The 21,750-nt window shown below is 49.1% G+C and overlaps 2 protein-coding genes across 2 annotated transcripts; both read left to right on the top strand.

The window, feature by feature from the left end:
- Positions 1-867: 867 nt before the first annotated feature.
- Positions 868-2,960, top strand: LOC134409776 (zinc transporter ZIP1-like). Its single transcript, XM_063142682.1, has 3 exons — positions 868-985; positions 1,063-1,196; positions 2,173-2,960. Exons 1-3 carry the CDS (start codon positions 868-870, stop codon positions 2,821-2,823), a joined length of 903 nt encoding a protein of 300 aa, XP_062998752.1. The 3' UTR covers positions 2,824-2,960.
- A 1,913-nt stretch (positions 2,961-4,873) lies between these two features.
- On the top strand, positions 4,874-17,162 carry PDIA3 (protein disulfide isomerase family A member 3). Its single transcript, XM_063142681.1, is given in 16 exon segments — positions 4,874-4,916; positions 5,061-5,307; positions 5,519-5,611; positions 5,613-5,870; positions 7,884-7,962; positions 8,320-8,437; positions 8,633-8,737; positions 9,538-9,667; positions 12,170-12,286; positions 12,382-12,507; positions 14,070-14,252; positions 14,578-14,686; positions 14,811-14,939; positions 15,183-15,262; positions 15,474-15,531; positions 16,764-17,162. Coding segments are annotated over 16 exon segments (1,995 nt in total). The 3' UTR covers positions 16,884-17,162.
- The last annotated feature ends 4,588 nt before the right edge of the window (positions 17,163-21,750 follow it).

Here is a 21,750-nt window from a genome sequence, read left to right as displayed (position 1 = left end):
AAAGTCGGTAGTCATGGAAGAAGAGGAGAGGTATGGATTGGTAAAGTAGAAATACATGGCCAATTCCCACAATGGAGGTATATAAACAGCAGGGTCCCACAAGGGTCTGTATCGGGACCAGTGTTTTTAACTTGTTCCCAAGTGATCTGGAATTAGGAGTGAGCAGTGAAGTCACGAATGTTGGCATACATTTTCTTATGGTGGTTAAAACAAAATTGGATTGGGAGGAGCTTGAAAAGGATCTCTTCAAACTGGACAGTCCAGTCCCTGTAATGAAGTTCCATTAGAAAAAATCTGTTCTGATTTGTGTAACCAACAAAACCATCTAGTATATATATATAAGAGAATCAGAAAAATTTGGGACAGCATCACCCTAGTCTGGGACAGGTTTTCTAGACGCCATCTTTCAAAATGGCTGCCACCCCATCTTAACTGCACCTATTTCAGGTTGCTTGAGTTTTGGGGAGGGGGGTGGCGACGGCAGGGTGTTGGGAGGGAGGTGCCTGGCGGGCACGCGACTGTTCTGGTGCGCGGGCGGACGGGACTTCGCGCGCTCCCCTCTGGGCTCGCTCCTTGCGGGCGGCAAGCGCTGCTGAGCCCCTTCCCGAGCGCCCACGGGCCGCCCCGCCTAGCCTGGCCCGGGAGAGGGCCGCCCGTCCGTGGCAGGACGAGGAGGCGCCGCCGCAAAGCGCCTGGGGAGGCCGCACTACGAGCGCCGTCGGGGAAGAGGGAGGGAGGGAGTGGACCACCCACGGCCCCGCAGACCTGCCCACCGCGGGCAGCTGTCCAATGGGAGCCCAATGGTGGGCGGGGCCGTCACGTGGCGCCAAGGTTTAAATACCCGCCGAGGGCGCTGCCCCGGCAGCCATGTGGTCGCTGCCGGCGCTGAAGCTGGGCTGCCTCGTCGCCCTCGCGCTGCTGCCGCTGCTCTGCGGCCTCCTCCCGGCCGCGCTCCTCCGCCGCCGCCGGGGCGCCCTGGGGACCGGTGCGTGACCGCGCGAGGGGCGGGCGGCAGGGCGGGCCGGGCAGCCTCTCACCCTCCTTCTGTCCTCCCTCTCGCAGGCTTCTTTTCTCTGCACGGGCGGAGCATCCTGAGCTGCGCGGCCGGCGGGGTTTTTCTGGCCGCTTGCCTGCTGGACATCGTGCCTGACTCGCTGGCCGATCTACGGGACGAGCTGCGCCGACAGAGCCTCTCGGTAGAGAAGCGGAGGGAGGCTGAGCGGGAAGGGGAGGAGGGAAGTTCGCGGCGGCCGCGGCCCCGGAATAGACAGCCCTGCCGGAGGGGCAGGGCAGATGCTCCAACTCGGCTCTGTGGCAACTCTTCACTTTGGAAAAAGTAGCCATTGCAAAGGCTCTGTAGGAGCAGCAGGGCAGGCCAAGCAATACTGAAGTATTGGAGTACTGAAGGTAGGGTATAGGCGGAGAGCTTTGGCTAGTGCGTGGTATGTAAATAAATCAGACGAATGACAGGACAGCAGCATTTAGGTTGACTCATCTACAGACCATGGAGCAGATCCTGGCTGCATAAGACCCCTTGGAATCTCAACAGCAGTACCATTAAAGGTGCTGACCTCATTCACACAGTCAAATCAATCCCCAGTGACTTGTGAGCCAAGGTCCATTTGCATGATCACTGCCTGGCTTATGGGCTGTTGGTGCCCAGGTTCCAATGACATAAGCCGCTGCCAGGCAAATCATGTCTGGCACATAGAGCACAATCCACTGTAGCTTGTTTTGATCATGTGAACCAAGTAATTGACTAGCTTTGGATTTTGGCAGTTGCTCCCTGCAAGGTTTCAGTTTTCCTGAATGAAAGGGGGTTGGGTGGGTGGAAAGAGAACCTCAAGCCTCACCTGCTGACTGCTCCCAATTGTAGCCAAACCATAGCTGCCCTTTAGCCTTCTGAAAACAGCAGTCTCCTGTAATTCAAGCACAGCAAAAGTCAACCCAGGGTTATGCTTTTGAGGTCTGTTTGCCACCCAAAACCTGCCCCAGGCTGAAACAGTTGCATGGAGGAACCACAAAAGTGCCCCTACTTGCCGCAGGCTTTCTTTCCTGTGGTCTGAGATCCTATTGTGGCTTTATCATGGAATGGAGCTGATGGGGCATATTGGTGGAGCATGGACCATTCTCAAGCTAACCTGACACACAACCCTCTTCTTTCCTCCATAGCTGGACTTCCCAGTGCCTGAACTTATCTTAGCTCTAGGCTTTTTGCTGGTGCTGGTGCTGGAGCACGTGGTCTTGGACTGTAGTGAACAGCATGGAGATGAAGCTTCTCTTCCACTCCTACCCAGTCCCACTCACCGGCATGGTGAAGAGGCCAGCCTTGGCGAGCAGCATGTTGGAGTTGGTACTCCTGAAGCCCACTTCCCCTCATCCTTCCGCTCCTTGGTGCTGACACTTTCTCTCTCATTGCACTCAGTTTTTGAGGGCCTTGCTGTGGGCCTGCAAGATACGGAGGCCAAAGTGCTGCAGCTGGCTGTGGCCATTTTGCTCCACAAGAGCATAATTGCCTTCAGCTTGGCCCTGCTGCTGCTCCAGAGCCGGCTGCCCCTGCGCTGGCTTGCAGCCTCTGTTGCTGCCTTTGTGCTCATGTCTCCACTCGGTGTTGGCCTGGGTATGGCAGTGACACACAGCCCAGATACAGGCAGTGCCACAGCCCGGACTGTGCTGGAAGGCGTGGCTGCTGGAACCTTCATGTATATCACCTTCCTGGAAATCTTGCCCCACGAGCTGAACTCCCCTGCCAGCCGCCTGCCCAAAGTCCTTGCTGTCTTGCTGGGTTTCTCAGGCATGGCTGGCCTGCGCCTCTTAGGCTAAGGCTCCCTGGAATAGAGGAGCTGAAAGTTGGCAGCCAAAGAAGACCACCACCACCACCCATACTGCCTTTGGAAGTGGAGACTTGAGCAGGCTGAAAATAGACTGAGTTTCCCAGGCCATTCCTTGCAGTCAAGGGCTGGAATGGCCCTTCTCATCCCCCACCTGCCCTGTTTCTAAAATGGGTACTGATGGGCTGTGCCCTGAAATGTTTTTATTAAAACCTCACTTTTTTAATTGTCTGAAACTAGGGTTGTTTTTTACTTACTCTCCCGCATTCCTGTTGCATTAGACTTGCAGATGGGAAATTTGGATAGCAAACGCAGCTCTCGACGTGGACGCTCCACAGATAAATTATTTAACTTTGCTATTAATGATATTGTCCCCAACAGTGAACACTGCTTATCAGCTCCTGACAAAGGATCCTGGTATCCGAAATGTTGAGCTTTTTTAACTACAGATCTATTTTTTCAACAATACCATTAAAGATTTATTATCCTATTTCCTTTTAGGAAATAGAAACCAAATGCACAATTACAAGATGGGGGATGCTTGGCTCAGCAATACTACAAACGAGAAGGATCTTGGAATTGTTGTAGATCACAAGCTGAGTATGAGCCAACAGTGCGATATGGCTGCAAGAAAGGCAAATGCTATTTTGGGCAGTATAGCTTCCAAATCACGTTAGGTACTGGTTCCTCTCTATTCGGCCCTGGTTAGGCCTTATCTAGAGTATTGCGTCCAGTTCTGGGCACCACACTTCAAGGATGCAGACAAGCTGGAGCGTGTTCAGAGGGCAACCAGGATGATCAGGGGTCTGGAAACAAAGCCCTATGAAGAGAGACTGAAAGAACTGGGCATGTTTAGCCTGGAGAAGAGAAGATGGAGGGGAGACATGATAGCACTCTTCAAATACTTAAAAGGTTGTCACACAGAGGAGGGCCAGGATCTCTTCTCGATCCTCCCAGAGTGCAGGACACGGAATAACGGGCTCAAGTTACAGGAAGCCAGATTCCGGCTGGACATCAGGAAAAACTTCCTGACTGTTAGAGCAGTACAACAATGGAATCAGTTACCTAGGGAGATTGTGGGCTCTCCACACTAGAGTCATTCAAGAGGCAGCTGGACAACCATCTGTCAGGGATGCTTTAGGGTGGATTCCTGCATTGAGCAGGGGGTTGGACTCCATGGCCTTGTAGGCCCCTTCCAACTCTGCTATTCTATGATCCATAGCACTAGTTAGTCTCTTCTCTTGTACCGCTTAGTGGTGCTTTTTCTCCTTTTCCCACATCTCTATGTAGCTCTGAACCTCCATGTAGTTCTGTCTTCCCTCTCCAGCCACCCACTCCGTCCCCCATTCCCCCAATGTTTGGCCAGACAGCTGGCTGGGCGAGAAATTGGAAGGTCTCTGCACAGACCCAGAACTTGGTGGGCTTGCAGTGCCCCCTGTTGGTATGCATACCATCTCTCGCTCTCCAGTCTCAGGCAGAGAAGACTTTGCTAGCTGAACTTTCTTGGTACAGAGAGCCTAAGTAACCAGGGCCTGAATCTGGATTTTTCTGCATGCAAAGCAGTTCCTCTGCTGCTGTTTCCAACAGGCCGCAGCTAGACTATAGAGATGTTGGACTGGGAAACACATCCAGTGCTGCATAAGCTGGGTAGAAATGTGTAAGTATGTTTCTAACCTGAGTGTATACGAGACTGGCACTTCTTTATGAAATTGGGTGAACGAGGAGTGGAGCCCTTTCTTTCATAGTAGCTCAGATCCTTTCCATGAGGGCAGTCAAGGTCAGGGGCTCCTGTTAACGACAAATTATTGTGCAAAACAGGAGTTTCAAAACAGGATGAGCTACTTTGCAAACTCATTAAAATTGTTGCATCTCTAGGCCTAAGAGATAGGCGAGGAATACTGGCAAATATAAGGCATGTACAGCTAGTTGGTTCCTTCTGAGTTTATTTTGGACTTGGAGCACTGGCAGAACCCACCCCACCCCGAAATCGGACACCCTACATGCCAATCTTTACCGCTTTGGGAACTGGGGGATTTTGAACAATGAGTCCTTTCCCTGTGGACAGAAAACTGAAGGCGGAGTCGGGTGGGGCTTGGAGAGAGAAACAAGAGTGTGGCGTTAGCAGGGTCGATTTGGGATAGAAGCCAGTGAGCTGGCCTCTGTGGGGATGCGGAGGCCTGTGCTGCTAGTGTGAATGGGGTGGTCCACCACGAGACGTGGGGGCTGCAGGCGACGCGTGGTTGCGCAACTTGGGGCGAAGCCCCATTTCTGCCAGCGGTTTGACTCGCCTCACGAGGGCCGACGGGCCACCGCTGCCGAAAGGGGCAGAATTTGGCCAAAGCAGCAGCAGCAGCAGCACTCCTGCCTGCGGGGGCAGCTTCAAAGGCGCCCGCCTCGAGACAAACTATTCGTACGTCGACGTGTCTCCGCCAGTGCAGCAGCAGCCCGGGCGGTGGAAGCCCAAGAGCAGCGGGCGGTAGCTGGCCCAGGCAGGGCCCTTGGGCACGGGCTGCCCGGGCAACGCTGGCGAACAGCACGGCGCGAGGGACGAGTCCTCCCAGGCCGAAGCGAGCCACGGCGAGTCGCACCCACCTCCGGGGCTTCCGGGGGGGAGGGGGCAGGCCGCAACGGGCCCCTCCGGCGTCGCTCCGGCGACGAGATCACGCCCGTCCCGCCTCTTTCAGCAGACGCCTCTCCTCGCCGGCCAATGAGCGGCTGCCACACTGCAGATCCGGCCTGTCTCCCCGAGGGGGCGGGATTTCCGGCTCCTCTTTAGCTGCCCGCTGAGGCGAACGCGAGAGAAAGCGAAAGTCGCCGCTGCCGCCTCCACCGGACCTGCCTCTCCGCCTCGCCTCGCCTCGCCTCGCGCCCGCTCGCCTGCCGGTGGCTGACCCTCATGGAGGCGCTGCTGCTCGCGCTGCTGCTCGCCCTCGTGCCCCGGCCCGGCCGCGCCTCCGACGTGCTCGAGCTCAGCGACGACGACTTCGACAGCGGCCTGGCCGACCGCGGCGTCGCCCTCGTCGAGTTCTACGCGCCCTGGTGGGTGGTGCTGGTGGGCCGCGCCCGAGGCGCTGGCGCCCTTGGGGCCTGTGCATGCAGCGCGCCCTCCCTCCTGCCCGCCCCGCGGGGCGAGGGAACAGCCGGGCTCCGGCCTGCGGGGCGGAGGGGCGTCGCGGGGCCTTCCTGCTCCCCAGAGGCCTCCCTCTCTCGCCGAGGAGGCGGCGGTCGGCGGGGCCGGTAGCACCGCCTCGCCTCATAGGCGCCTTGGAGGATTTCCCGCCCCCTCTTGCCGAGGCAGGGAGCTCGGTGTAGGAAAGGGGCCGCAGGGGCTTCCTGCGCGGCTAGCCGGACTGCGGGGGGAAGGAGAGCCCGGGGCGGCGAGGCCGAAGAGCTTCCGGAGGAGAGTCCGGCGGCGGGCCGGGGTTGCTGTCTTAGCAGTGGTTTCTAAAAACTGCAGCCCCCAGCATGCGTTGGGGCAGTTGTCTCTGGAGGGTGGAGACTGGTTGCCGTGGCTGCTCCTGAATGGCTCCTCGACGGGGTCGCCGCTGGGATTGGCTGGGGACTGTGCGGGAGGGGCCCCTTCGCCGAGCAGCCTTAGTCCGCTGTCCGGAAGCGAGCACCGGTTGGGAGGCTCTCGCCATTCAGAGTCAGCTAGTGGAAGAGATCTTTGAGTCGTGGTGGATAGGTAGAGGGAAATGTCAGCCCCATATGCGGCTGCTGTCAAAAAGGAAATAATGTGTTGTACCTAATTAGGAGAAGCGTCTAAACAAAAACTGCCGTTGTCATTCTGCCTTTATACAAATCTCTGGTGCAACCACACTTGAAATGTTGTGTACATGCCTAAAAAGAATATTATGGAGTTGGAAAAGGTGCAGAGAAGGACAACCAAAATGATTAAGGGGCCACAGCAACTCCTATGAGGAAAGATTACAATGGCTAGGATATTTTGGCTTTCAAAAAAGGGGAAGTAAGGGGAGCCATGATAGAGGTGTACAAGATTGCATGGTGTAGAGAAAGTGGATAGGGAGGCACCTTTCTCCCACTTCTATAATACTAGAACTTTATGGTTATCTTTAAAGCTGAACACTGGGAGAGTCAGGACACATAAAGCACGTAATTCAAGATGCAGTGATGGCCACCAATTTGGATAGCTTTAAAAGGGGATTATATGACTAACTATTGCTATTCGTCATGATGGCTATGTGTTATTTCCAGTATCAGAGGCAGTTACCTGTGTATACTAGATGCTGGGGGACACAAGCAGAGTTATGCTGCTGCACTCAGGTCCTACTCATTGGCTTCTCGCAAGCAATTGGTTAGCCACTGGATGAACAGAATGCTGTAATATATGGACCCTTGATCTGATTCAGTATAGTTTTTCTGTTCTTATGAATGAGAGTGGCTGGTTCGTTCCTGTTCAAGTTCTTGAGATGAAAGTGAGATCTCAGGCCAGTGGTAGTCTTTGGTGAAATAAGAGAGCTTCGGCTATTGGGCAGTATAAAAATGTAATAAATAAGATAGAAGTATAAAAACATTGTGTCCAGTTCTGGGCACCACACTTCAAGAAGGATGCAGAGAAGCTGGATCGTGTTCAGAGGAGGGCGACGAAGATTATCGGGGTTCTGGAAACAAAGCCCCATGAGGAGAGACTGAAAGAACTGTGGGCATGTTTAGCCTGGAGAAGAGATTGAGGGGAGATATGACAGCACTCTTTAAATACTTGAAAGGTTGTCACAGAGGAGGGCCAGGATCTCTTCCCAATCCTCCCAGAGTGCAGGACATGGAATAATGGGCTCAAGTTACAGGAAGCCAGATTCTGGTTGGACATCAGGAAAAACTTCCTGACTGTTAGAGCAGTATGACAATGGAACCAATTGCCTAGGGAAGTTGTGAGCTCTCCCACCCTAGAGGCATTCAAGAGGCAGCTGGACAACTGTCAGGGATGTTTTAAGGTGGATTCCTGCATTGAGCAGGGGGTTGGACTCGATGGCCTTATAGGCCCCTTCCAACTCTACTATTCTATGATTCATTATAATTAACATTATCTTGTAGGTGTGGACACTGCAAACGCCTTGCACCAGAGTACGAGTCAGCTGCCACCAGACTAAAAGGAATAGTTCCTCTCGTGAAGGTTGGTTTTACATTTGTGTTTTACACAGATGTTGCCTTTAATTAGAATACTGCTGTTTTAATAGCTTGATTATTGATAGGGATAAGCCCATTGTGGAGTGTATATATATATATGTTGTGGATATTAAGGTTGGATGAAAATAGGCTTCGTGCGTCTGTGTCTGCTGCTCATTTGTTCCATCCCCTCCCCTGGGAGGGAAAGAAGAGTCTCTGTTGAGGATGGACATGTGTACATGTGTGACTGTACATGCACACATATTCACGCTAGTACACACTGCTGAAAGCTTTTGTGAGACATGTTAGAATGAGAGTTGTAAGCATGCATTTTAAGTATCTGTCTACTTGCATCCTTTCTCAGGTTGACTGCACAGCAAACTCAAACACCTGTAACAAGTATGGAGTGAGTGGCTATCCAACTCTCAAGATCTTCAGGAATGGGGAGGAGTCAGGCAGTTACGATGGACCAAGGACAGCTGGTAAGGAATTACAGTTCAAGTCTCTGGCTGCTGTAGTGCCAAAGGAGCCCAGACTGACCAGAAGAGCTAATTTCTGCTGCAGTCCTATTGCAGGATTTAATGGAATGTAGGTTTAAAGCAAAGAGAACTTTTTGAGGACTGTTTACGTTTAGGGTGCCCAAAGCATGCTCTAATTGTGCTCAACTTTCCTCCAAGATGGAATCGTGAGCCATCTGAAGAAACAGGCTGGGCCTGCCTCAGTCGCTCTCCGCTCTGAAGGCTTTGAGAAATTCATCAGTGAAAAGGATGCTGCTGTAGTGGGTAAGTAGCTCGAGGGCCACTGCATGCAAAGGGGGAGGCAAGCCTCACGGATCTTCTTGGTATTGAGCATCATATCCCACAGATGTGCACAGGCCCCCAGGCAGCTTTGTACATGGCAGAGCTCCATTGCTTCTTCCATTTCATCCTGAGGTGTTGCATCCTTGGTAGGTCTCTGCCTTTCCAAAGCAAATGTGATACACTCCTAATTCTCCCCCAACTGCAAATGTCAGAGGCCAGGGGCTGGGTATGTTTCTTAACTGGGATTTGGAGCCCAGGCCTGTTCTTGTAGCAGTCTACTGGCCTGGGCAGGCTGAGCTGTTCCTTAGGGTAGGGTTTAGGAAGAGTAATTCTGTTGATCCTCTCTCACACAGCTTCTTTTGCTTTGTAGAATCATAGAATAGTAGAGTTGGAAGGGACCTATAAGGCCATTGAGTCCAATCCCCTGCTCAATGCAGGAATCCATGTTGTTCAGTTGCCTCTTGAATGCCTCTAGTGAGGGAGAGCCCACAGCCTCTCTAGGTAATTGGTTCCATTGTACTGCTCTGTCAGGATTTTTTTCCTGATGTCCAGCCAGAATCTGGCTTCCTGTAACTTGAGCCCATTACTCCATGTCCTGCCCTCTGGGATGATCCTGGCCCTCCTCAGTGTGACAACCTTTGAAGTATTTGAAGAGTGATATCATGTCTCCCCTCAGGCTTCTCTTCTCCAGGCTAAATATGCCCAGTTCTTTCAGTCTCTCTTCAGAGAGCTTTGTTTCCAGACCGCTGATCATCCCTGTTGCTTCTTATGATGATTTGCAGGCTTCTTCAAGGAGTTGTTTGGGGATGCACATTCAGAGTTCATGAAAGCAGCAAGCAACTTGCGGGACCATTACCGCTTTGGGCACACCAGCGATGAGGAGCTAATTAAGAAATATGAGCCAGATGGAGAGTAAGTGTTTAGTGTGTGGTGGCTCCTATCCTTTCTTTCCCACTAAAATACAAGTAAAACAAGACACACAAATTCCAGAAGTTCACATGGGTATAAAATAGGAGTGGGGAACTTTCTTCGGTGTGAGGACTAAATCGGTTCTGGACAAGCACGTTGGAGACGACATCCCTAAGTGAGCAAGTCTGTCCTGCTGCTGGCATTTAGTGCTGAAATGCGATTGCCCAGGCCTCATTCACACACTGGCCCGCAGCACCCCACAGTTAAATTAATCGACAGTGTCTTAACTGACATGTAAACTGGCTAGCTCATTCATATACATACACTCATACATTGTCCCATCCCCCACTGCGATCAGGCTGATTGTAACGGGAGGAGAGATTTTTCAAGGGATGGTGGTGTCTTAATCTGGAGGTGTGATCTATTCAGGACCCAGCCAAAGTTGATTCTTTGGATTACCAAAATGAAACTAGGCCACTTGTGTAAAGGAATAATAGTTTATTGATAGAAAATGGATGCAGTATAACAATGCAAACAAAGTCCACACATCTCTTCAGCCCATGGAGTTGCCACTCCCAAAGAGCTGGCATTTGCTGGGGCTCCAATCAACAGCATAATAGAGATCATTCCTAGAACCCAAAGCTGTCCAGGTTGATTGTGCATGTTTCCCTGGAGCGAGGCCAAATTGGTTAAGCCTCAGCTCGATCTTTATATCCTTTTCTGATAGTACATGCATTGCAAGCGATAACTAACTTTCTGTATGATGGATTCCAACACTCCAATACAGGGGGAAAGAAACTCAGTAAAGAGGAAATTAGGCAGCTGCTTAACATGAAGATAGCTAGCAATTGTTAGCATGTTTATTAGTGCCTGCTTGCTTGATGCCCGTCCCTCTCTATGAGAAGCCTACAGTTACCCAATATATCTGGGGTCTACTCTAAGAAACAAGAAAATTGACATTTAAACGTACATTTAATAAACAGCATATAGGACAACTGTGTAAGTTCAACACCAGACCTAACTCCTCACCACTTTTTCTGGTGTTAAAATCACTCTGGGGGTGGGGGGAGGGTTGCAGGGTTAGGGTGGACAGTGTTGGCTCTTCTTTCTCCAGCAACCACAGGTAACCCCAACGCACGCACCCCGCTACAACTAGTTTTTTAAAATTACACAGTATTTTAAAAGCCTGATTGCAGCAAGGAGTAGTCAAGAGTGTTGGGGAGGGTTAGCGCTTCCCTCCCCAGTAGCCACTCCAACAATGCCCCCTCCCTCCATGGTGAAATTAGGGTTTTAAAAGCCTTTTGGCTTTTTCATTTATTTATTTTATTTTATTACATTCCTGTACCGCCCCATAGCCAAAGTGCTCTGGGTGGTTTGGGCATTCTGGAAGTGAGACCAGGAAAATGGTCATGTCTCCAGTCAGTGATTGCAGAGCAGCTGGTGGGGCATGTTAGGCTTGCAGGCCAGAAGTTTTTTGTCAGCAGAGGGTGGAGGCCACAGGAAGGGATTAACTCTTCCATGAGAAGGCAGGGCTGTGAGAGGAGGAACCCTTCAGTCAGTCTTTTGCTCTACCTTCTAGAAAATGTCAGGGTACCTTTGTTTGCTCCCCAACTACCACTACAGGGTTGGGGTGGGGGAAAGCGAACAGAGTGTCTTTCTTTCACTTAGTCAGTCAGCGAGGGGAGGACTGGGATTAGGGTTTTTGCCAGACTTGTCCCTCGGTGACCACCTGGACAGAAACAAGTAGGTGCAGGACAGTCCTTTCCTGCTCTCCTGGCGCATCAATGGGAACCTGACGCAACTGAGCAGTTTGCGTTCCCAGCCTCTTCCTCAGCTCTTTGGGAGAGAGTGGACTAATCGAAGTTCTGCCCCTGCCACTGCTGCCTGGCAGACAAGGGAAGCCAACATTACTCAGTAACGGGAGGTATGTCACTGAGTTGAGGGGGAGGGGAGCCTACATGCAGGAACTTGCCACTTTGCCAGGGCAAGCTTTGGCCAGTATTTTGGAGGTGGCCCCACATGAGTGGGAGAGCTGCTTTTCGCAACTAATTTTACCCACTTGTGTGGCAAGTTCTTAGGAAGGATTGAGGCTGAAGCTGTTGAGCTGAGCTTTAGCAGCAGGGGATGAGTTGCATGAGGTGGTTCCCCAGGATAGCCAGGCCTTGCTGTTGGCAACTGTGTTTGCAAGTCAGTGGCTTGTACTTTCCACGGAGCCATTTTCACTGACAGCAAAAAAATCCCAAGTCCCTTCTGGGCCGGTTTCTTCTTGTTTATCCTACTACCTGCAGGGAGCAGACAAGTCAGAGCTTGAGGTGCTTGCTGATTGTCAGGCAACATGTCCTCAGGGAGTTGGTTAAACAGCTGAGGCACCTGCCAACTTATTGGACTGCAAGCCTGTATTGAAAGAGGTTGTAGCCCCATTTGGGGGCTGAACGTAGCAGGTGCAGCCTGTTTGGCTGGGGGTGTTTTGCCTACTGTTAAGCTGCAATGGTCAACTTTTCACAGGGGCATCTTGCTGTTCCGTCCCCCACATCTGGCAAACAAGTTTGAGGACGATTCTGTGCAATACTCAGAGGACAAGATCACTACTGGCAAGATCAAGAAGTTTCTTCAGGACAACATGTGAGTGCAGCCCTTCTGCAGCTTCAATGTGTGCATGTTCTCTCCTATGGAGGGGTTCACACACTAACAAAATGGGTGCTGCTTTTGTATTTTAGCTTTGGCATCTGTCCACACATGACTGAAGACAATAAAGAATCGATCCAAGGGAAGGACTTGTTGGTGGCTTATTACGATGTGGACTACGAAAAGAATCCCAAGGGTTCCAACTACTGGCGCAATAGGTGAGATCCCTCTCCCTGCCAAGGGTATAGCAATGACTTTCCTGTGGAACTGAAATTCTTTCCCTTTCTGGCTAAAGTTGAATCACCAGATAAAACAGCAGAGAACTGCAAACGGTTTAGTTCCCAGATTGTTCAAGGAAACAGACTAGACTTCCACCACAAGTCTTGTGGCATCTTAAAGATTAACAAATTTATTATGGTATAAGCTTTCATGGACTGCAGCCCACCATCAGGTGCATGAAATGTTATTCTGAGGAGTGTATGTTCGTAAATATTTGTGTATATTTGCTTGGGGGAAAAGGAATTGAAATACAGAAAATATAGACAGTGATAATTGCTTTAACAGCGCCCATTTACGAAACACCTGTTGGATGATAAGTTCAGGCACATGCATTAGATCTGTGTGTATTTTTATTTCAGTTGTAGTTCTATATTATTATTATTATTAATTACATTTATATACTGCCCCATAGCTCTCTGGGCGGTTTACAAAATTGATTGAGTGCACAGCACTGGCTGGCCACACTACTTGCTGCTGCTCTGCAGCCTTGCCACCCAGGTCAGAAGTGCTGAACCATTGCCTGTGAGAGTTGATTTAATAATCTCCTTCCTGGGGAGAATGATGGAAAGACGCCAACAACAGGCTGGCATAAGGGGAGGAGGCTGCAGAAGTGCTTGCTCAGCTATGAATGGAGGTAAGAGAAGGCCCAGGCAATTGCATTCCTTCCCAGGAGAAACATGCCAACCCCAGATTCGAGCCTTCTAAGGGCAGGCTGGAGATGAGGTGAGCTTCCCCCCCGAAGTCATTAAAACAAGTAAGAGGCTGGTGCTGGGTCCCTGCAGAATATCCCTGTAAAGTACAAGGTTCCTAAAAAAACACTTGAAACTATTTAAAAAATGCATGCAGTGGCCAACAATCCTTCCAGAACACACATTCTTATGAGCTCACCAATTATTTGCAGAACTTCTTTATCCAGAATCAGACTCCTGTACTATGTAATCCAGCCTGTCATATTAAAGGCATTTTCTAGTCCTGCTACCTGTATAGCAGGTGTGCATGTGGCCCCTGGTGCAACCCACTACCACATTGGCAAATTTGGTGGCCAAAATCCCCACTATTTGCTCCTTCTCCAAAATGGTGGTGTTATTATTATGGAATGCTAAAAAGGTCAAATTTAGCTTGTTTAGAAGAAGCCAAATTTGACCTTTACCAAAGCGAACTGCGAATCCTTTTTATCCGTGGGGCTGTATATGAAGGAAGAGTGCTGCTACTGAGCTAACCTAGTCATTTTCTACTGTCAGTATAAACAGTTTGTCAGCATGCCTCGGCCTGGAAGCAGCACTGTTCTCTAGACTGTGCCCTCTGCCGGTAACAACCTTGTGGGCTCCACTAGGCTGCTCCCAATTCTCTGAATTCCATTAGCTGCGGAAATTGTGAGTAATTTCACAGTGAAGGGCCTGAGTTCCACTTTGCATGGGATTGAACCTTTCCAGGGCCAGGGAACTGCCAAGGTTGGCGCTAATTAAGTCAGTAGATCTAATTCATTAACTTGTTTCTGCAGAGTGATGAAGGTTGCCCGGAGTTTCTTGGATGCAGGGCACAAACTGAACTTCGCTGTTGCTAGTCGGAAGACCTTTGGCCATGAGCTCTCTGAGTTTGGATTGGATGGGTCCACTGCCGATGTTCCTTTGGTTGCTATCAGGACAGCCAAGGGAGAGAAATTTGCCATGCAGGAGGAATTTTCGTAAGTGGAGCACTTCATCCGGTGTTCACCTTAGCAATGGATTGTCATCTCAGTTTAACAGCATGGGGCACACATGCAAGTAAACCTTTTGCTGAGGGGAGGAGACGGGCTGCAAACTGTTCCTGGAGTATTCTGAAGAAAAGACATTGCATTGACTTTATACTGAATCATTCAAATTATCAGTATGGGCAGATCCCCAGAACAGATAGAAAGCAGCAGTCTTGACAAAACTGCAATACGGCGGTCTGAAATTCCCTAGCAGCTCTAGAGGGAGTCGCAGATGGGAGCAAACTAGTTGGAAACATTCTCTTGTTTTGGTTTGCAGCCGTGACGGGAAGGCCTTGGAAAGATTCCTTCAGGATTATTTTGATGGAAACTTAAAAAGATACCTGAAATCGGAGCCAATCCCAGAGAGCAATGATGGACCTGTGAAGGTGGGAGCTGCTTCTATTTGTGCCTTTCCCTAAAGAGAGCTCGGAGCTAGTTAGCCTGTTTAGGAAAGTTGAACTCTGTGTGACACTTGAAAGACTGATTTAAGCCTACATGTTTTCTCTCCAGGTGGTTGTGGCTGAGAACTTTGATGAAATTGTAAATGCTGAGGGGAAAGACGTGCTTATAGAGTTCTATGCGCCATGGTGTGGGCACTGCAAGAATCTGGAACCCAAATATAAGGAGCTGGCAGAAAAGGTAGGCCATGTGGAGGGCTAGGGCAGAGAGGACAGCTCCTGTAGGCAGTGCCCAAGTTTGGCTCTCTCTTCATGGTGGTCCCTGTTGCAGATGGTGGGGCTTTGAGCATGCAGGCGGAATAGCTGCCAGGCAAGCTCTTTTCTAGGTGTGACACAGCCCCAAGGGGACTGAAAGGCTGGTTTCCGGTCAAACCTCTAGCCACAGCTGCCACGTGCATTTGCTGATCGACTTATCTTTCAACAGCTTGGCAAAGACCCCAACATCATTATAGCCAAAATGGATGCCACAGCCAATGATGTGCCTTCTTCCTACGAAGTCCGAGGGTAAGAAAAGCTCTGGGTGGTAATTGGCATCTGGGTTCATATGAATGCTTTGGGCTCCAGCTCTGGGCTGGATTGCCTGGCATTGTCACCTTGAAGAAGTGCTGTATTGTGTGGCCTGTGGCATGACAGGCCTCTGTACTCTGTAGGGCAATTATTCAGGAGGAACAGCACAGCACTAATTGTATCTGGTCTGTCTTTTCTTTTTTGGTAGCTTCCCCACAATTTATTTTACTCCTGCGGGTAGCAAGCAGAGTCCAAAGAAATATGAGGTGAGTTGTCAGCTTGTAATAGGTTTTTCTAGAGCAAGATTTCCACAATCTCTCTCAATAGTGGTCTCCCTGCAGTAAGGCCATTTTCTTTACCTAATTATGTAGTATACACCAGTTGCTGTGGAACAGGGGTGGGGTATAGATGTAAAATTTACGGAAATTTTGAAGCCATGAAAACACAAATTTTTGGAAAAATTGGGTGGGGGGAATGCAATATTAGCACTTTTTACAGATTGAAAGTCACTTCATTACTTTAGGAACATAAAATGTAATTATGTACAAGTTGGTTTGGTGTAAAATTATCACATTTGGTATATTAAATGTACAGTGTATTCAAGCAATTATTACAAATTAAATTTACTTTTTAAATTTTTTACCTTTTTTGGTAACAAATGGAGCTACAAGCTCCTGAACTGTAAGGAACACCTGAACAGTAAGGAACCTCCGTGGTTTTGCCAGTTTATGAGGAGCAGGAAAAAAATAATGTAAAATAACAACAGAGGAAACCATTAACATTAGTAACAAAGAATGTTTCTGCTAGTCCTCCACATTGTCAAGCAGACATAAAGCACCCATTCCCATAAAAAGAACTGAGAAAAAGGGCGGGGGGACCAAGATTCAATGAATATGCATGAAATTTAATCAGACTTATTTTCTGAGCTATAGCCATCACTATCAGTTTCAGCCTCTGCTTCAGTGGTAGTGCTGCCCCCTAGAGGCAGAAATGCATCTTGCTTTTGCGTTTGAGAGTTGTAATCTCAATTTGCAACCTAGGTCTTGCTTGTCCTCGGTGCACAGAAATTGTAATAATCTGATACTGTACAGTTTTTAGAAATTGGAGAAGTAAATATATTAATACCTTGTCTTAAACATTTTATTCATCATGCTAAAATAAAACTTCCCATAATCCATTTTTTCTTCCATTTTTCCAATTGGGGGGGGGGATTTTCCCAGTTTTTCCCCAGGCCTTTACATTTCTAGGTGAGAGGGTGCTGTTGCACCGTGTCCTGCTTGTGGGTTCCTGATCGACAGCTTGTTGGCCACTGTATGAACAGAGTGATGAATTACATGGACCCTTGTTCTGATCCAGCATGGCTACTCATATGTCCTTAGTGTAGCGTGTGGTGGGTGAAACAATAGCAGCCACAAAGGGCAAGGGGAAGTGAGGAAGGCATGTGAGTCTAGCCCCATAGCAGTAGTTCCACTGTGCCTCATTTCTCTTCTCCTGGCAGGGAGGGCGTGAGGTCAGTGACTTCATCAGCTACCTGAAGAGGGAGGCCACATACCCGCCCATTCTGCAGGAGGATGAAAAGCCCAAGAAGAAGAAGAAGGCACCCAAGGAGGATCTGTGAGGGGCCTTGGCATCACCTTGTCTGCAGAGGAGCCCTGCAGCCGCAGCTGGAGGCCAGGCCCCATAGTGCAGCATACATTGTTGGAAAGTAAAGCCACTTTGGGCAGAGGGGACCCAGCTGCTGCCCCCTCATTTAAGTTCTGCCCCCTCATCTCTTAGCTGCACTTGCCATGGATGCCCTGGACTGGTTGATGTTTGTGGGTGGGACTGGGGAGGGCTTGTTTTCTATTTTTTTGTACATTTGGAGGAGTGAATCAATAAATGACCCTTAGGCCCCAAATTGCCTGTGTGATGGTGGGAGCAGCCAATGTTGCTTCTTCAGCCTCTTCAAGAGATGTGTGTGTCTGCTTCTGTGTGGAGGCTGCTCTGCCAGAGGATATTGCCTGAAACAGTGTTAAATGTCAGCTGCACTTGGAATGTTTTTTGCTTAGGATAGCCCAGATCTGCAGGTGAGCCTCAACAGGATTTGTGTCCCCCCACACTGCCCACAAATCAGCATGTAGCCTGTAGTAGCTCTTTGTTGATGGTACTTCAAGAAAAGGAAGAACCTGCATTCTTCACAAAGAACAGCTGGATGCTGTGCTCTGGCTAAGCATAATCTTTTCTGTAAGCAATTCTGCTCAGGCACCAGTGACAAGAGCACCCTCGTTTACAGTGCAATCTTATAAATGACTTCTTAGAAGTAAGCCCATTGAGTTCAATGGGATCTATTCCCAGGCTGGTTCATATAGGATTGCCTCACACGCTCTTAAAATGCTGGGGTTGTGTAGGAAGGTTTGTTAAAGCAGGCACTACAAATTTGCTTCCTTTTTTAAAAAGAAAAAAAGGAGGGATGCACTTCAGGCAGAAGCTGAATTCTGTACTCAATAGCAGAAACCTTTATTATTATTATTATTTATTTATTTATTTATTTATTTATTTATATAGCACCATCAATGTACATGTTGCTGTACAACGTAAAACAGTAAATAGCAAGACCCTGCCGCATAGGCTTACATTCTACTAAAATCATAGTAAAGCAATAAGGAGGGGAAGGGAATGCAAACAGGCACTGGGTAGGGTAAAACTAACAGTATAAAGTCCGAGCAACATCAAGTTTTAAAAGCTTTAGGAAAAAGAAAAGTTTTTAGCTGAGCTTTAAAAGTTGCGATTGAGCTTGTAGATCTCAAATGTTCTGGAAGAACGTTCCAGGCGTAAGGGGCAGCAGAAGAAAATGGATGAAGCCGAGCAAGGGAAGTAGAGACCCTTGGGCAGGCGAGAAACATGGCATCAGAGGAGCGAAGAGCACGAGCGGGGCAATAGTGTGAGATGAGAGAGGAGCTAGACCGTGAAAAGCTTTGAAGGTGAACAGGAGAAGTTTATATTGGATTCTGAAGTGGATTGGAAGCCAATGAAGAGATTTCAGAAGTGGAGTAACATGGTCAGAGCGGCGAGCCAAGAAGATGATCTTGGCAGCAGAGTGGTGAACAGAAACCAACGGACTGATGTGAGAAGAAGGAAGGCCAGTGAGAAGGAGGTTGCAGTAGTCCAACCGAGAAATAACCAATGCATGAACAAGAGTCTTGGCAGAAGAGACAGACAAAAATGATCGAATCCTGGCAATATTATACAGGAAAAAACGACAGGATTTAGCTACTGCCTCAATATGAGGAATAAAGGAGAGCGAGGAATCAAATATAAAGCCAAGACTACGAGCTTCCTTGACCGGAGTAAGCGTAACATCATTGACAGTAAGAGAGAATGAGAGATGAGGAGAAGGTTTAGGAGGAAAACAAGCAATTCAGTCTTTGCCATATTAAGTTTCAAACGACGATGAAGCAGTGATGAAGCAACCAACTTTTCTAGCACTCATTTGAACTGAGTAACAAAGTATACTTACAGAGTGGCTGGGTGGTGTTTTGTACTTCAACTCCCATCAGCACCAGCCAGTATGACCAATCCTGTGGATTTTAACTTAAAAAACCATCTGGAAAGCACCAGGTTGGGGAAGGTTTCTCTAGTGAAACATGGCAACTGAAGATTGAGGATAGGGACAACTTACCCCATTTTAGTATAGTTGGGCTGCCACAGACCAAGCCAGGGGCAGAAGCAGGAAACCTTTATGTGCAGAGAGACAAATAGTTACAGAACAGATTTGGGCCAACAGATGGAGGAATATGTGGAAACAGCCTGCTGTTGTGCTGGACAAAGCTTGTGCCAAAAGCAAGCAATTCCATGCCCACCCACATTTTCTTGGGCCCTTGGTCTGATCCAGCATGGCATTTCTTATGTTCTTGTTGTTGCCTGTGCTCAACTGACTTTCTGCCTCTTGCTCACTGTTGTGCACAGTCCCCTGAAATTCCTTCTCTGCAGCCTGTTACATAGCTCTTTAGTGGTTCTGCTGGTGCAGAGTGTCTTCTAGTTCTGCCACTTTTCCCAGGGAGTTTCCTCTTCGGCTTTCCTTACCTCAGCAATCCCCACTTCTGCTTCAACTTGCTGTTGCTCTTCCACCTCCTGTGCTTCTCTTGGAGTTCCACCATTCTGTCCAAGAACTCTTCGTCTTCTCTTATTCCTTGGAGGGTGGGCACTCACCGCTCAAGTACTCTCATTTTTTCTTCCAATAGTGCAACCAGCTTGCACTTGTTGCAGGTGTACACCATGTTGATCTCAGGCAGGAACACAAACATTGCTTGTACTTAGCAGGTCACCACCACTGGCAAATCCTTTCCCTCCATAGCTTTTATTCCTTTTTCCTGCCTTTCCGATTGTATAGGAATTGCCTGTGCTTTGTCCTGACCTACCTGAAGGTTAACAGTCCCCTACTATAGGAGTGTGTTAAAAGAAAACTCTGTGTGTGTGTGTTACGGATCTCTCCCTTGACGTCCTCTGCTGAACTGTTTGCTCCCTGTTCTCTCACTCTGATCTCTTTCTCTCTGGGAGCTCACTTCCTTGTGTACCTTCTATACCAGCTGGGGCAGCTTCCTCTGCTCAGCTAGGAGTCAGGAAGCAAAATTAAACTCCTCGCCCAGACTGTGTAATTCAGTCTGATGGACCAGAGAGACAGCCTCCCTCTTTGATGCTGGCTTTCACCAAGAGCTGTCATGCTCATGTCCCCACCAGTGCCTTACAATGCAGCCCTGGCTGCAGTTCTTGGCACTGCCTTTGACTCTTCTGAGCTTTTGCTAGGACATCACTGTAGCAGGGTTCTTGCCACAGGTTCCATCTTGTGTCTGTATTTGACTCCTGGGAAGTCACCCTCCTTCCCCCATCTCTTAACAAGAGCAGCTTGGAGAGGTTATAGTCTCTGACATATCGACACTATTGAAGCACGCTCTCTTGAACAGAAGTCACCTCCTATAGAGCAACCACTGCTGGGTGACAGTTCAGATTACTGCTATGCCACCAACACTGCTCACAAAGGTAGACAACGCTGCATCATCCCAGGCTCCCATCTACAATGCAGAAAAGAAAATCATACACCCACACACACCCATGCCTCTTTGAAGATGGACAGCAAGTCAAGACTTGGGATTGGGGAGTTCAACGGAAACTATGTAACTGTGGTCTTAAATCCTGCTCCACATCAGACTCCATGGCATTGTTCCAGGGAGGAAGGTGAAGTGCTATCAGCTTGGGAATAGGGGGGCCTTAGCAGGGCTTGACCAACACTGGGATCTCCTCTATCAATGACAAGAACCAATGAACTGGAGGGGGAAGGAGAAGGGGTGGGGCGGGGCAGCAAATAAATGAAAAGAGTTCACTGGTATAGCGACAATTGTGAAAGGGACGAGCGCTTGCTGCGCTAATGAAACCGAGGTCAAAATTGCAGGTGCATGCCATGAAAAAAAAGTAGGTGTGATGGAGCCCTAAATCTCTAGAGAATTGAAGTATATAAAGGAACCAAGAATTGAGTGTGATTTGATCAAGGAATCTAGTAATAGCTCCTTGAGTCTTGAGGGAAGTAAGAGAAGGCAGCCAGAGGAGAGGGCAGCTCCCACTTAAGAGTATGATTAAGCTACTAGATAGAGCTGACAGAACTCGGAGTGGTAGCAGATTTGTCCCAAGTAATTACTGTTTTATTCAAAGGCTAGGTGGGGAAGAGAGAGCTCCTGCCCAGAGGCTCCAAGGTGATTGGAGGTTTGTCTTAAGTAATTGTTGCCATCTTGACCTGCTGTTGAAAGTCTGAGGGAGAACCTCAAGTGTTCTTTGACACAGTGTTTTCCCAGATGTTTTTCAAACTAAGTTTTATAGACCAAGCTGAAGATTAAATCTCCAGCAAAATAAAACATGGAAGGAACAAAACTGACAGAAACATAGTAACATCTAAAGAATATGGCAGGGGGAAATTCATGGAGTGAAGCAGCATTTGGTGTGGAAGACCTGCTCTTCTTATTTGGAGAACAATTTGAAAAATACAGGAAATCAAAGTCTAAGCCACCTAGGAAGACACATTAGCCAACCCTGCCCCTATAGGCCACTCCACAGATGACTATTTGTATGTTGTACTTGGGAGACACGTTAATAAATGGTCCACTGAGTAGGCTATAAGGGTAGGATTTGCTATTGCTCTCTTCCCCCCTCCCTTCCGAATGGCAGCACAGGTTCCCCCTTACCTTCTCAGGGTGCCGCTGTTCTGTGGGGAGGGGGAAGAGAAACTCCCCTGCCGCCTCGTTGCTGCAGCGGTACCCGCAGTGTGTGTCCCTCCATGGCTGCTGCAGCCCAAAGGGGTAGTTCTTGCTGTGGCCGTGGCCACAGCACATGTCCCACCAGGGCTGCTGAAGCCACCTCAGGCTGTGGCTTCTGCCGGTTCGAGCTGTGGCATTCGCAGAGAGAGACACGCCATGGGTGCCGCTGCAGCAACAAGGACATTGGGAGCCTCCTCCGGGGAA

Source organism: Elgaria multicarinata, chromosome 16, assembly GCF_023053635.1.
Source record: "Elgaria multicarinata webbii isolate HBS135686 ecotype San Diego chromosome 16, rElgMul1.1.pri, whole genome shotgun sequence".
Lineage (NCBI taxonomy): Eukaryota > Metazoa > Chordata > Lepidosauria > Squamata > Anguidae > Elgaria > Elgaria multicarinata.
The sequence above is the reverse complement of the archived record's forward strand: the minus strand, read 5'-3'. Positions and strand labels throughout refer to the sequence as shown.